This window comes from Gymnogyps californianus, chromosome 1, assembly GCF_018139145.2.
Source record: "Gymnogyps californianus isolate 813 chromosome 1, ASM1813914v2, whole genome shotgun sequence".
NCBI lineage: Eukaryota > Metazoa > Chordata > Aves > Accipitriformes > Cathartidae > Gymnogyps > Gymnogyps californianus.
Genome location: NC_059471.1, coordinates 96,379,168 through 96,393,329, shown reverse-complemented (window position 1 = coordinate 96,393,329; position 14,162 = coordinate 96,379,168). Strand labels below are relative to the sequence as shown.

At 36.1% G+C, this 14,162-nt stretch overlaps 1 protein-coding gene across 8 annotated transcripts in view; it reads right to left on the bottom strand.

Annotated features, from left to right (window-relative positions):
- The window catches only part of KDM6A (lysine demethylase 6A), a 164,041-nt gene that overhangs the window by 55,830 nt on the left and 94,049 nt on the right, over positions 1 to 14,162 (bottom strand). For 6 of the 8 annotated variants that reach the window (XM_050900719.1, XM_050900675.1, XM_050900692.1 and 3 more), the window contains exons 7-8: positions 5,889 to 5,943; positions 2,966 to 3,000 (exon numbers count right to left, since the gene is read on the bottom strand). In XM_050900719.1, the coding sequence (XP_050756676.1) occupies positions 2,966 to 3,000; positions 5,889 to 5,943 (90 nt within the window). Of the gene's footprint in view, positions 1 to 732; positions 799 to 2,965; positions 3,001 to 5,888; positions 5,944 to 14,162 lie in introns of all 8 variants that reach the window. The other 2 variants (XM_050900667.1, XM_050900657.1) reach the window with 1 other exon arrangement.

Sequence of the window (14,162 nt, the reverse complement as noted above, 5' to 3'; positions counted from 1 at the left end):
CATACGTAGAATTAAAACATATCCACGTATTATGCCTAGAGAATGAAGGTATGCCGTCTTATTATTTGCTACATAGTTGAAGTGTGCTTAAAGCATAGAAACATTCAATTCTTAACTCCCTATACAAACAGGTCTTGTTACAGAAAACACATTTCCAGGTTAGGATCGTGGTCTTTATTGACTTCTGGAACAGTATAAGCTGTTTTGTATATATTAAAGGTTAAGACTTCTCGATAGATGAATTTTTTTGTAATAACGTCAGCATTTATCTTCGTGTTACCCTAACAATAATTGTTTAGCACTGCAAGTATTTTAAATGCTTAATTCTTCTGTTTTTCCTCTCCCACAAAAGTCTAGGAGACATAAATGCTGAGGTCTGTTAGTACTTTTTTTTTTTTACTTTCTAAAAATTCTATACAATTTTTTAAAAAAATATGCTTTCAGATATTTCAACATCAGACTTCATTCTGGTAAACAGATGAAGAGCATACTAAAATAAATGGGGCCACCTAAATGCAAATGATCATGACTTAGTTACATCTGTTTTATGCGGTACTGACTACCGGTGTTTTAAAAGGGACAACTGGGAAGAAGACTCTAAGCAATATAATACCTATCAGAAGTTAAAAATGTTATTAGGTTCTTGAGATCTCACAATCACAAAAAGACAACTCTGTTGATTTTAAAACCTTATTCTAGTCAGGAAGAAAAATTAAAGCAGCAATTACATACTTTCAAATGGAACAAGGGGAAGTTGGTAGAAAAGATTTTTAATTGGTGTTCATGAAATGCAGACAACTGGTAAGAAAACAAATAATATAAATAAATAAAATATCCATGTCCAGCAAAATAAAAGCAATCAGGAAAAAATTTTAAATTTAGCATTGGGAACAAAATTCGTAGTTTATGACTATGAAGGATAAGCAAATGAACAGGAGTTCACTGTATAGCATGACAGCAGAGGCAGCAATCCAGATGTCAAATATGTAAATATTAGTGCCTAATATTCACACTTTGAAAAAGATGTTTACATGCTTGGGAGGATTCAGAAAGACCTATTCAAATAGGGCATGTTTTCCAGATCTAGAATATTTTTTACTTTTGTTATTTGTTGTCTTATTTACCCTTTAGAAATCTGTCTAAATATATGCCTTAAACTATTACAGAAAACTGTCATAATGTTTACATTTGGTTTTACTTAGGTATGTTAATTCCAAAGATCCAAAGTCCCTGATGTTTGGCTGCATCATGAATGGTCTTCGAAATGAGAAGGGGGAGGGGAACCCAACCCAACATCTTTCTCTAGACACCGTATAAGCTACCACCCAAACGGCTAGAGGGACTCACACTGCCACAGATGAAGTAATAGAAACTAGCATTAAACACCATGAAAAAACACTGCTAACTCTTATCAGCACCAGGCTATTTTCTTGTTCAGAGGCTGGCAACCCATCATTTAAACTCCAGTACTGTGAAGGTACATAATTAAGGAATGAATTAACTTTTTCATTAGATATTCGAGAGTAGATAATTTCCAAATACATGGAGGCGTTCAGAAAACTGTAGCACTGTGTCCTTTAAAAGAAACCAAGCAACCAGCCTGCCTCCAAAAACATCACTTTGTTGTGTCAGAGGTAATACCCAGAATGAAGTCAAGACCCTTTGTGGTTCTAAGTTTCTCAGCTTCCAGAATAGAAGATACACCTCCCAACCAGAACTGTGAGACAAACCAAGTCTAATAGCAGAATGCACTGAAACTTTTTTGCGCTGACTTGGGCTAAAATAAAGTTCCCGATGCCTATGACTGTCATCAGAAAGCACAGCTTAAGCACTTGTAACACTGGTCACACAATTATATGAGGCACCTGGCATGGTGACCTGAGGTGTTCAACTTTCTATTTTACTCTAGCAGATCAAAAGAACTAATGTGTTGAGGGTGTTTTGTTATATAAACATGTCAGATGTGCTCCAGTGCTCAGAATGAAATCTGGCCAGTGGCCAGGTAAGAACCGTAACAGTCCACGAAGTTCCTTAATGGTGTTTTGGGTCAGGGGATTTCTGTCTTGTCGTATAGCTTTGCACCAAAAGCATTCAAAAGAAAAATATCTTGTCTATCAAATTTATATCTTTTATTTATATATAAATACCTAAAGTCATTTTTCACTGTGCCATCAAAAGACAGCACTTACTTTATCAAGCTACTTTTTAACTGACTGAAAAAGTATTTTATGTCTGTCATCCATTTTAACTACAACAGTTCTTGTTTTCACGTCACATCCCTTCCTCAGTCATATAATACCTATAAACGGGCATACAATCTACATTATATGACCAGTCAGTCAAATTACAAACATACAATAGCTATTTCCGTAGCTACGTGGTTTTAATTTACTTGCCCAAAAGATTCACCTAAAAAACTCCATGGTAGGATTTGATATAGAATTAATAACACAGCTTTATGTGCTGTTGACCTCAGATCTCAAATGTTTGTCACATATGTTCAGTTAAATTTTATAATTTCTGTCAAATATACTTAAAAGGCACCTGGCAACTGGCTAGACTCCAGTGTGTGTGTGCGCGTGTGTGCATGTGTGTGTGAGAGAAACAATATGAATACATATGTATTGAGAAATTACATATTTTTTATCTATATATAGCTTTTAAATATATATATAAAATCTCATAAAAGTATTTCACTAAAAATTATGTTTAGGGGTTTTTTTGCATTCAACTTGGGAGACTGGTAAATATGTAAGTTCATTAAAATATCTTCTCCATTTTATAGCATGACAGTCCACATACATACAAAATATTTTTAATTTAGCCAAAGCAAATGAAGTTTCTTTAGTGATTCAAGGCTTAAGCCTAACTTTATAAGAGCATCTATAATCTGAATTCCACAGATTGATTACATCATATAGTTAGAAACTCAACCACACTTTATAAAAAGGAGCTTAAAGCTTACCTGGATTTCATATAAGTGGGCGATGTGGAACTGAACTGTAAGAGTGGGAAAATCAAAATTATTAGTTTTAATGAACGACAACAATTACAATATGTTTTTTCAAGTGAGGAATAAACAATGTTTCAAATCTATCAATGCAAAACCAAGATAAATTACATTTTGAAGATACAAAAAAAAGTATTTGTTTACATTGATATTTTAATGTAACATTGATATTTTAATTGATAGCTTAATATAACAGAACTGACAGAGAATGAATATGTATCCTAACAAAGCATTAAGACTGCAAACAGATATTGTAGAAAAGCAGTCCATGGATTTTATTTGTATTCTAAAATGCAGAGTCCATTAACCTTTCAGTAAACTTAGCAATAAAATCTCTTTTAAGCAGAGATGCACAACAACAGAACGCAGGTAATATTTTCTGTACATAACTGAGTTAGAAATAAAGACTTATTTTTTATTTTCATTCAACTGCCAAGGGACAGACCAGCTGGGTTACAGAACAGAAAACTACATTATACACTGCCAGCTTTATACAGGATCTTAAATTTAGGTGTTTTTTTCCCTTTTTAGGAATTGTCTTTCCCCTGTTAAACTGAACTAAAAGCATTAATTACAGATAGTATTCTGATCATTACTGTAAAGCATCTTAAATTCCTCATATGAATTGCACAGAATGCCATAATACTACTAGCAGCTCTTGGAGGCAAGAAAATTGCTGGCTGGAGAAAGAAAATGAAAGTAGTTCAAGAGTAAAAGCAGAGGGAAAATTATCCTCATGCTGCTCAAATCATTAAAGAAAAGGTGGAGTGCCTGATCTCTAAGGCTTGAGAACTGCTAACCTAGACTAGCCATCGACTGGTAGATAGCTAAAGCTAGTTGAGATGAATGTAATCCTTATTCTGATTTGATGAGGAAAGAAAAATTCCTTTGAGACAGACTTTTGCCTGATGTTCTTGAGGACTACAAGTAAGAAAATACTTGTGTTTGAGCTAAGCTCAATTTATTTCAATTACACAGATTTCTTTCTCTTGAAGCTACAGAACAGTGTGACACAGAGGCTTATACAGGTAATTTGGAGTTCCAGGGTTTCTCTCTGGATCATAAGGGAGAGGAAAAGCTCCCTTTGTGCACTGCTTTGTCCTTTACTATAAAGAAGGTAGCCTAGTGCACTTCAGAAACCAGGTCATAATGAAATGCATCATCTAAAATTTTAATAAACTTTTTGTGTTCCTTGCTAAAGGGCACATAACACACTTATTATGTTCACCACATCGTCAGACTTCACTCTGTACTGATGAAAGAAAAACCTCTGCTTTTGTTTCAGGAGTTCATTATCTAAAAAAATCTCTCCTATTTTTTTCCCGTCACAGCAAAACCCCTTCAGTGTGAAGCTACAAAAGGAAGCCATGCCATGCAGGCGAAAGAAATCAAAGGTGTCACCTTAGAGACTGCCTAAATAGAAAGAAGACATGCTTGGTACTCAAAACGTTTCTGCCAGGAACACACTCACTGTAATGCTGTTACCCACCCAGCCTTTAGAAATGCAAGGGGTAGAATTAAGGCAATCTCAAGCGTTTACGTGATGGTACCTGACACCCTGGGTCAGAGTGCACGGTTCTCTTTCTGCTAAGTAGTACAGGAGAACCTGACAAAGTATCTCTCACGCCTCTTCACTCTCTTCCTTTGGGTTTGTCAGGCACCGTGCCCAAGGCCACGGGGCAACGAAGCCTTCACATGGGGCCACATCTCTACATAGATCTGGGGGCAGAGGGGACTGTGGGGGAAGCATTAGGAAAATCTTACAAAAATTCAGAGATACAGTGAAAACCAAAAAAGTTAGTGAGAAATAATATGAACTAACATGAAATATAATAAAGAATCACATATCTGGTAGAAAACAATAAAAGCCTATTGACTTAGGAAGAATTCTGCAAATAATTTTACAAAATTATCTGCTCCTGCTCCTGATAAGTGACAAAGCATTGGAGAAGACCTTGTAGCACAGCTGGCTTCTTGGTACCAACACAGCCAGCAGTTTCACCCATGTAAACAAACCCCCTTTCATTATCCTTGCTGATAGAATATTCACAATTCCATCCAGCTCTGAATTAAAAAATAAATAAATGCTTTTAAATACTTTATCCAATGCTTCTGAATTTAGACTTAGGAGGTAACTTAAGCTCAACACCAAGAGCAGCATGAAGGTACCTTAAAAACTGAGGGAGTAATTTCCTTCACAACTGTCTGTCTTTCAATTCTTACAGACTCCAAAACATGCAGGAACATACGCTTATTCTTGCATACAATTACACTAACTAGGGATAAATACCTGCAGGATGCTCTGTAACAGCTTACAGTATATACTCCATGTGATAGATCGTACTGGACTAAAAGATTAACATGTTCAAATACAGACTAATATATAGTTGGCACCTAATAAAACAATCAAATTGCATTTTGTACTTTTTCTTACTTCAACAGCATAACTGATCCTGAATTTTAGATCTATACATTTAAATGGCATTAAAACGATCACTGAAAAAATGACAGATTATTGAGATGAGACAAAGTTTTAAATAATTACTATTAAATGTGTGCCATGGCACAAGCACTATGTTTATAAATAAATAAATAAATGAACAGTCAAATAATACGTTTCCTCCAGAACTCAAGTCTTCAGAGCAATTAATAAGCTAAGTCTCAATTTTTACTTATTCCATTTACTAAAACAATCCACAATTCCACTGGAATATCTGTCTCCATTGACAGATGGAGACAGGTTTTGTAGTCTCCCTCTCTCAGTACTGTTTTTTTTTCATTTTGAAGGATTGGTTCATTAAAAATTGATACAGCTGTGATCACAAGACTTTAAAAAAATCTACAACAAAATAAATGGAAATACATATAGGTTACTTACTTTCAGCGTTAGACAAAGTGCAGGGATTGCAGTCAATCAAAGCTAACTGAAAATGCTGAAAAAAAAAATGATTTGTTTTTCAAACAAAGTAATACTAGCACTTTGGCAAGTTACTAAGAATAAATCAGTTTTGTACTTGAAAATCAATATTGCATTTTACCATGTGTCTTAAAACAAGTTTCAATTTCTGTTCAACTGCTTACTAGAGGAAAGTAAATTTTTTTATTGCAGATGCAGCAATGCTTCTAGTAATGTAAGATGGCAACAGACATCTTCACAAAACAATTGGGATAGCATCTGGAAGAATGATTGCATCAAATGAATGGTCAAAATTGGAAGATCAAGTTTTCCTCAGAATCCTCATGGAAAATCGAACCTCTCAATTTGTCTGTCTAGAAAAACAGAATACTATTCCTTCAAATTGAGTGATTTGAAGTCTTTTTAGAAAATTGATCTCTTGTCAAAAAGCACTTAAAATGAATACCTTTACATTAAAATGCAAGTTCATAAGGCTTTCATAAGTTCTTACAACCTCTCCTACAGGCATTAAGATAACTTCAGTTATTTTTAATCAGTCTTCCTCAAGAGATATGAAAAATATTTTTTAAAACATCTTTGCATTCTGAAGTTCTGAGCCAACTATTTCATTCGTATAGAAAGAAGGTCACACAAGCAGAGCAATGAAGTCTGTCTGCCAGAAAGTCCGGATGTGAGCAATCATTTCACAAGTGTCATGCTAATTCAGTGATCACTATTTACAGTTTGAAACACAACCAAGTGTGCTAAAATGAATGGAACAGGCATATAAACTCAAGTGCCTCTGAACTTTTCCAAAAACTTCATAGAAAATTCCTACACAGTGTAGAATTTGGATTAACATATTAATTCAATAGAGAATAAGGCCTAGGAATACAGGAACCTAAGAGATAGCATATAAAATACTACTGTTAATAAATACAGTTATCTACAAAATACAGTTTCAGGTGGCTTCTAATACACAAAACATTACTGATGCTTTAGTATATTTTATTTTGTTAGGACAAAAATGATAATTTAGCTCCAGCTGTTCAGGATGCCAAACTAGGTGGCATCAGGAGCTTATTAGTGTAGCTGGGAAGAAAAAAAAAAAAAAAAAATCCTTATTAATGGATGTATATGCAGCTCGCTTTCAGTATTGTCATACTCAGAGCTACTAGATACTACTCCTCATGATCCTAATAATACCTCCTGTATAGCATGTCTGTATAACACACATCTCAAAGATTTATAAGAGTTTAACAGACCACCAAATTTCTAAATAAACATTTTTAACAGAAAAATTATTAGAAAATTCATGTATTATCCATAGCAAAGCATAAAAAAAGAACGCTGACGCTCTCATGAGCTCTGCAAGGCACACAGTGATGCAGCTTACCTCCTCACTGACTTCTATCAACATCATTTGTAATATATAACAGCTTTTAAAAAATGAAACAAACTCAAGTTGAATAACACAAATTTATGATTTTTAATGAACATTTTCGCAGTATCATTCCCAGAAGAGAGCACAGAAAACAACGAACTCACATATACATTACTTGTAAAATAACTTTTTAACCTTAGAGCAAGCATTAAATAATAGCTTATAAATATTAAGTATTAGCTTATTTCTCTGCCTTGCGTGTTCCTTTTTTTACTGTTCAGCAGTCAGACAACTTAAAATTTCCCCTCACTTACATTGCAATGCAGGTTGTGTGCCTCAGAGACATCCTTTAGTCGGTTACCATAGTGATTCTACTAAGCAGGCAACTTAAAAAAGAAAAAAGACTAAATAAAAATAAAATGCTCTACTTTATATTGCATTTTGCCTGACAAAAGAAAAAAGGCACAGACCTATATGCTTTGGCCTGTACATTGAGTATGCCGATCTAAATGGCACAAAACCCTTTTTGCACAGATGTGTCATCTTGCACTGTCACTAACAATTAATATGAAAAGATAAAGCAGAAAGGAACAGATTTGCTCTCATCTAGCAATGCTATTATAAAAAATAAGCAGATCTAAAAAGAAACGATTGACAACTGTTCTGTAGTAGCTTTTCAGAAGGGTTATTGCAGTAAGACTCACTGAGAGAAAGCAGGCAACCATATAAGAAAATCTAACCATTTTAATATTTAAATATGCCAGTAGTATCAGTGCTATACAGTTAAAAAAAGCAGGAATATTCTCAGCAATGCCTCCTAAAAATTTAAATTCTTACTGCTACATTAGCTGACTTTTAAATTTCAAAATCCACATTATGAAAATTTTCTAAGTGTAGTAAATTTCTGCTTGCACTGTTCACTAAGCTACAAACAGTAAAGAAATTGATAAACTGAAGCCCGTAACTACAGCAAATTAAACCATTTGCACCAAACAATTATCTCAAAGCAATACACAGAAAACCCAGAACCTTTCAAATCAAGAACCTTTGAAACGCACATACACGAGGAAACCTACACCTCTTGCCAGATAAATAATATATAGCTCCCCGTTAACTATTCAAAAACAGACAAAAAAAAGCATGCATGCGTTCTAACACATAAACCTCATCAGCCAAAAGCAGATCCACTAATCACAATTACCAGCACCAAAAAAATTAAAAAAATAGTAATCATTTCCAACTTCCATTTCTGCAACAAACAGAAGCGGCTAGCAAACATCTGCACCTCTCTCAAATATTGCAGTACTGAAGCTGGCTACTGCTGTGTGAAATAGTTATTATGCAGGAGAGGCCGCTGCAGTTCAGAGACGACATACAATACCTCAAGGCAGACAGCAGTCTATAGAAATTCAAATCCCAAGTAAGAGGATTTACCTAGAAGGCAGTGTTCTGAATGTTAAAAAGTAACAGGCTCTCTTCAAAAGCTGCAGCTCAAGTCATAATATAGCTTGATTTGTAGCCATCTGTAATTGCACAATTATCTACAGCCTGTTTTGTCTCCTCTGGAGTCCTTGACTTGCCTCTGATTGTGGAAACAATTTCGAAGGTAACCTTTCCAAGGATCAGAAGTACAGTGGATTGCATATGAACAGAACTGATGAAAGCATTAGGTCTGGTAGTAAAATAACTGTAATCGGACACCGATTTAAGTAACTTAATATGTTTTCATTACTAGAATTAACACCAATTCTCCTAACAAATTAGTCCTTTACAATTTAAGAGGCAAGCACCCGGTTTTTGTTGTTTCTTTAATCAATAGATGACCAACAGAAAAAGAACTGTTTTCTTCTCAGTGTAAGATTTTCAGTACTGTCTCTGTTTACATCCAAGCCTGAGACCTCAAAATAGTGATTCTACTCCCTCCTCCTCTCGAGGATGACATTAGCAAGTTTAATAGCTCCCGGTTCTGCATTTATTTAGCAAGCAAGGCAAGCCATCATTTGAAACCTGACAATTCTCACAGACTTACCATGAAGGAAAGCTCCATCATGACTCAGTAAAATTCTGTCAGGAGATGGCTTTTTCTGCCTATGTGACCTAGGTGTGATGCCTATGTTCCTCAGAGCAGCCTTTGTTCAGATAAGTAGGACACAGAAAGCCTTGTGTAATCAGCTGTGGCAGCATGCCAAGCCTCCATTTGCCAGACATGTTCGGGGCCAGGGGAGAGGGTCAGGAGAGGACATGCTACATGTGCTGCTACGTCAGCTCATTGCTTCGCTCTCCAGCATCTTCTGAATTCAGAGCAAATTCATCTTGTAAGATGAAGGTTTGTATAGTGTAAACACTCAGCTACTTTTGTCCAACATTCAAAAAAAACCCCTCAAGACTAAGGAAAACTGTTACGTGGACAGGGCAGAAGAAAGCTGCTGGAGGACAAAAGAAACAAAGGTCACATATACACATGAACTGAACAACAGCAGTATGTTCAGAAGAATCTCGTTTTGACTAGCTGTAAGTGAAAAATTCTTTTCGAACAGAAAGATCAGAAAAGCTGTATTTTCACTTAGCCAAAAGAAGGTTGCATTTAAATTTACTGACCAACATCCTATATAGTGCACCACAGTGATTTTCACAAAGCTGTCTCAATACTCAAGTTGCCTGCATGTTTTATCATTATTTGTGCAACATCAGAATTTAGCTGTTCCTGTGTTAACAGCCCAAAGGACTGCCCGCAGCAACAAAATGCCACAGGGAAATGGGATGACCGGAAGCTTGCCCCCGCTGCTGCATCACCAGCATCACCACGGAGCTGAACCGCCCTGGGCTGGGGTTGTTTCAGGACCTGCAGCACTGCCTCCAGCCCACACAGCCACCCAGGCTTAACTGAAAGCACAGCATAATCCTTGCTGGGTATCTGTGGCTACCTAGCCAGTAGGCATAGCTAGCTATTATTGCGTGCCCTGAATGCCAACCTTTCAGTTACAGTTACAGCTAATAAACCTGGACCTAGATACCTCTCACAAGGAGAAGGTCCACAAATGAAGCAAGCATACCAGCACCAAGACTCATTAGCTTGAACGCTCAACTTCTGAGTCAACTATTTCTCTTCTCATGGTTTGTTCTTTCTCCTTCCCCAAATGACGGAAGATGCCACACGGCATGTTAATTCAATTTTAGCATTTACTCCTCTTTGTAATCATGACATTTCTAAAATACACCTACAGTTTTCTTTTACAGGAAAACTCCAAAATTACTCAAAAACCCAAGCAAAACTAAGTAAGAGAGAACAAAAGAAAACACTCTGTAGTGGATATCGTGATCCATTGTCAAAACCAGTTGCACTAATAACTCTCTTGCAGTCTGATTACAGTGCCATGCTGCATTGAAAAACTTTCATGCTTTTACTTATTGTGTATGTCTCTCCATCATACGCGTACGCAAACTACAAAGACTTAAGAGAGCAATTTCATTCCTAAATGCTGCTTTCCATCCACTTACATTTTTATTAAAATAATCTTTTGACTCATATCATCTTGCTTTCCACAAAATGCTTTTTAGGTGAAGTGCCTGAAATCTTGGATATCCACCTTGCAATAGCTAAAGCCCTTTGTTTTGTTTTTTACCTAAAAATGTCGCTGATTAGTTTCTAGTAGAATTACAGACATAAAACTAGACATAAGAAATTAAAACCTCTCATAACTGTATGTATTTTGACTAGTTAATTTTTCTTTAATAATTAAAAATAAATACATAATTTCAATTTCAATTTAACATGTTTAAGCTTAAAAATTACTAATCTAAGCACAAACGAAAGATAACTAGGTTCTGAAACAACACTTGAAGACTTGAAAACACAAATTTTCACTTTCATAAATAAATAATTTATTACTGAGAAAGAACATTAAGAAAATGAACAATATGTCTATAACAGCTACATGTTGGCATACAACAGCTGCAGTAGCTAAAAATACCTTTCATAAAGATATACATATATAGACAGGAGAATTATTTGAATAAGTGACGGAAAAGTGTCTGACCGACTATAAATAAGTGCTTCGAGCTGTTCATCTGTGTATCAGTATTTAATTTTTTAATATTTCATACATATTCATGTAATTCATGCACATTTTCCCAATAAATTCTAATTCTTTTGCAGCCTTTTTCTTATCCTAATATAAGCAGTATGTCTTAACGTTACTAACAAATGAGATTCTTTAGGAAAATAATTTAAAAAATTAAAATTATATTTAAATTGATGATTTACCGGCAAGATCAAAGCACAGGCCTGAAGCATACTACTAGGATAGCTGTTTTGTGTATAAATAAGGAGGAAAAAATTCTGAAAATGAAAGGCAGAATCAGTATTTCTACCAAAAGGCAGATAATTGAAAACATGAGAAATTTAGTTCTCATTCTTCTAAGGGTTTTGTTGCTGGGCACAGGATGCATCTGCAATATTTAAAAACCAAGAAAAATTCCCGAAGCATAACATGGCTTGGTTTGCCATAAAATAACCTGCTTGTGTCCAGAGTCCCTACTGACAACCCATTACAAAACCAAAACAAAACCAAAAACAATCCACCACCAAAAAACCCCCAAACAAAAGCAAACAAAACAACCCCCACAAAACCAAACCCACTCACCTCCCACCTACTCTCTCACTGTTCCCTCAATGTTATTACTCTAATAAATATGAAAGACTAAGATTTCTTTTTTTCCCTTAAGTAGTCTGTCAGCAAACAATGCAAGTGAACTGAATTTTACATTCAAACGGCTGTCAGGATCGTAGCCCTAACTCGCCACCGAAAGCACACTACGATACTTCAATGCCACCAAGCAGAATGAGCACCAGATGGAAGACTGGTTTCCCATAGCTGCTGTTTCCAATGTAACCCAACTATTGAACTAAATAACACCAAAGCCGTATTTTTTTCTTTTTTCCTCAGCTTCTCTTTTATGCATGTCAGTGGTCCCACACAACACACCCAGCTCCCGCTTCGTGCTCTACCTAGTTCTGCGTTCAGCTTCCAGCTGGACAAGAGGCACTGGGGCTGCCCGATGCACAGCAACTCCTGTGTGCATGGGATAGTTCCTTTCATAGGAATTTTTCACGTCCCAATAGAGCAGACCCAAGACCAGTCATTTGGTGCCTCTGCTGCAGATCAAGCCAACCAGACCACCTGGTCCTCAGCTTGCAGAGCTCAAATGGCTCTGGGGCGACATGTCACGCAGGAATGTTCTAGGATCGTCTCTTTGAAATCTCTTTCATTCTGACGTATTTCCTAGAAATTGGTTAAGATTCAAAAGTACTTAAGAACTGAGACACACATGCAAGACAGGATGATTACATACATGTATGAAAAAAGGAGGCTAAAATTGAAAAAATATATTCAATAAATAGGAAAATGACTAGGATAGCAAGTGACATGCCAGAAATAACGTGGCACGTACTCAGAAGCTTGAACATTTTTTCCAACTACATTTACCAAACCAATAAAAAGATGTATTACATTCCTAGAGATCTTGCTTTATTCTCCTTTCAGATTATCACGGTGCCACCACAGCTAACACCATCGAACACAGTATTCCTAGTGTCATTTGTAGGAAATGGCAAATAGGAAGGGGGCAGCAGGACACGTAGTAAAGTGTGGAAAGGTTAGGACTGTGAGGTAGACTGTAATAGGATGTTGCTGCTCTAGTAATCAACAATAAAATCCGCCCCCCCCCCCCAAGTCATTGCCAGTTGATTTTGAAATTAATTGTACTTTTCTGATGAATGGGGCAAATTCAGCTTTCATGTATCACCTCTGAAGGTAACACTGCCCTAACTGTCAGGTTACACAAGGACTGTTTTCTTTTCAACCAGAAGGGCCACTTTCCCCCCCCCCCCTTAATATAAGCCTGAAGGCCAAGTAGTCTTCAACAGCACTGGTGTTCTTGCCAGAGTTTATGGCAATGGGATAACAGAGCAGTCAAGGGTTCTCATGGTAATTTGCAAATCTTAAATGCAGCAATGTTAAAAACACGCAAAAGCAGTAACCGATTTTGAAAAAACACTAAGAGTTGATTTTATGCTTGTTAAAGAGCACTCTAGTAATTATCTTGATCATCAACATCTTAAAATAGTAAAAATTAATTTTGTGCTTTAATTGCTTACATAAAATATAGATGATTTATGTTAATGCTCTAAAATTGTGAAAAACATGGAATATATGACCTTCAGACTTCCATCTTCCCCCTTTGCCTGAAGTCTCTTACTGACAATGACTCATCTGTTGGCAATGGTTTATTCTTAGCAATTACAGACTTAACATGAATGTTTAAATACCATCAAAAACATTATGATATTCCAAAGTACATTAATGCGACGTTGGTACAATCTGTGAAATCCAGAACAGTCACAAGCAAATACCACATGAAAAGTTACTTCCACTTTCCACCTCAGTGTCGAATAGGAAGCTCAAACTGGGCTATGAATTATGTTATACAGAGCCCCAGGGAAAGGGTCTGTCCTCAAGGCCAGTCACTAAGGAGGATCCTTAGCAGACTGGATCCTAAACCACATAACCATCCTCTAAAATCCTGGATCCTTTTAAAAAGGTCCACAAAAAGAAAAAAGGCACAAGATGACAACTGTGTCTTCTCATTATTTTGGGTTACTTATCTTTCTTTTGTGGAGACGAGATAGTCTCAGAGAATGAGACAGACATTCTGTGAAAACATCCTTTCGCACTCTTTCATCATATCTCTTCCTCAGTTTATTCTCCCCATGCTTGTGCATAATGACTGCAGCAGCACTTCCTTTTGTTCTCTTCACTAAGAAGTATTTTCTGACTTGCCTCTCATATTTTTGTCACTCACAGAATTCTGGC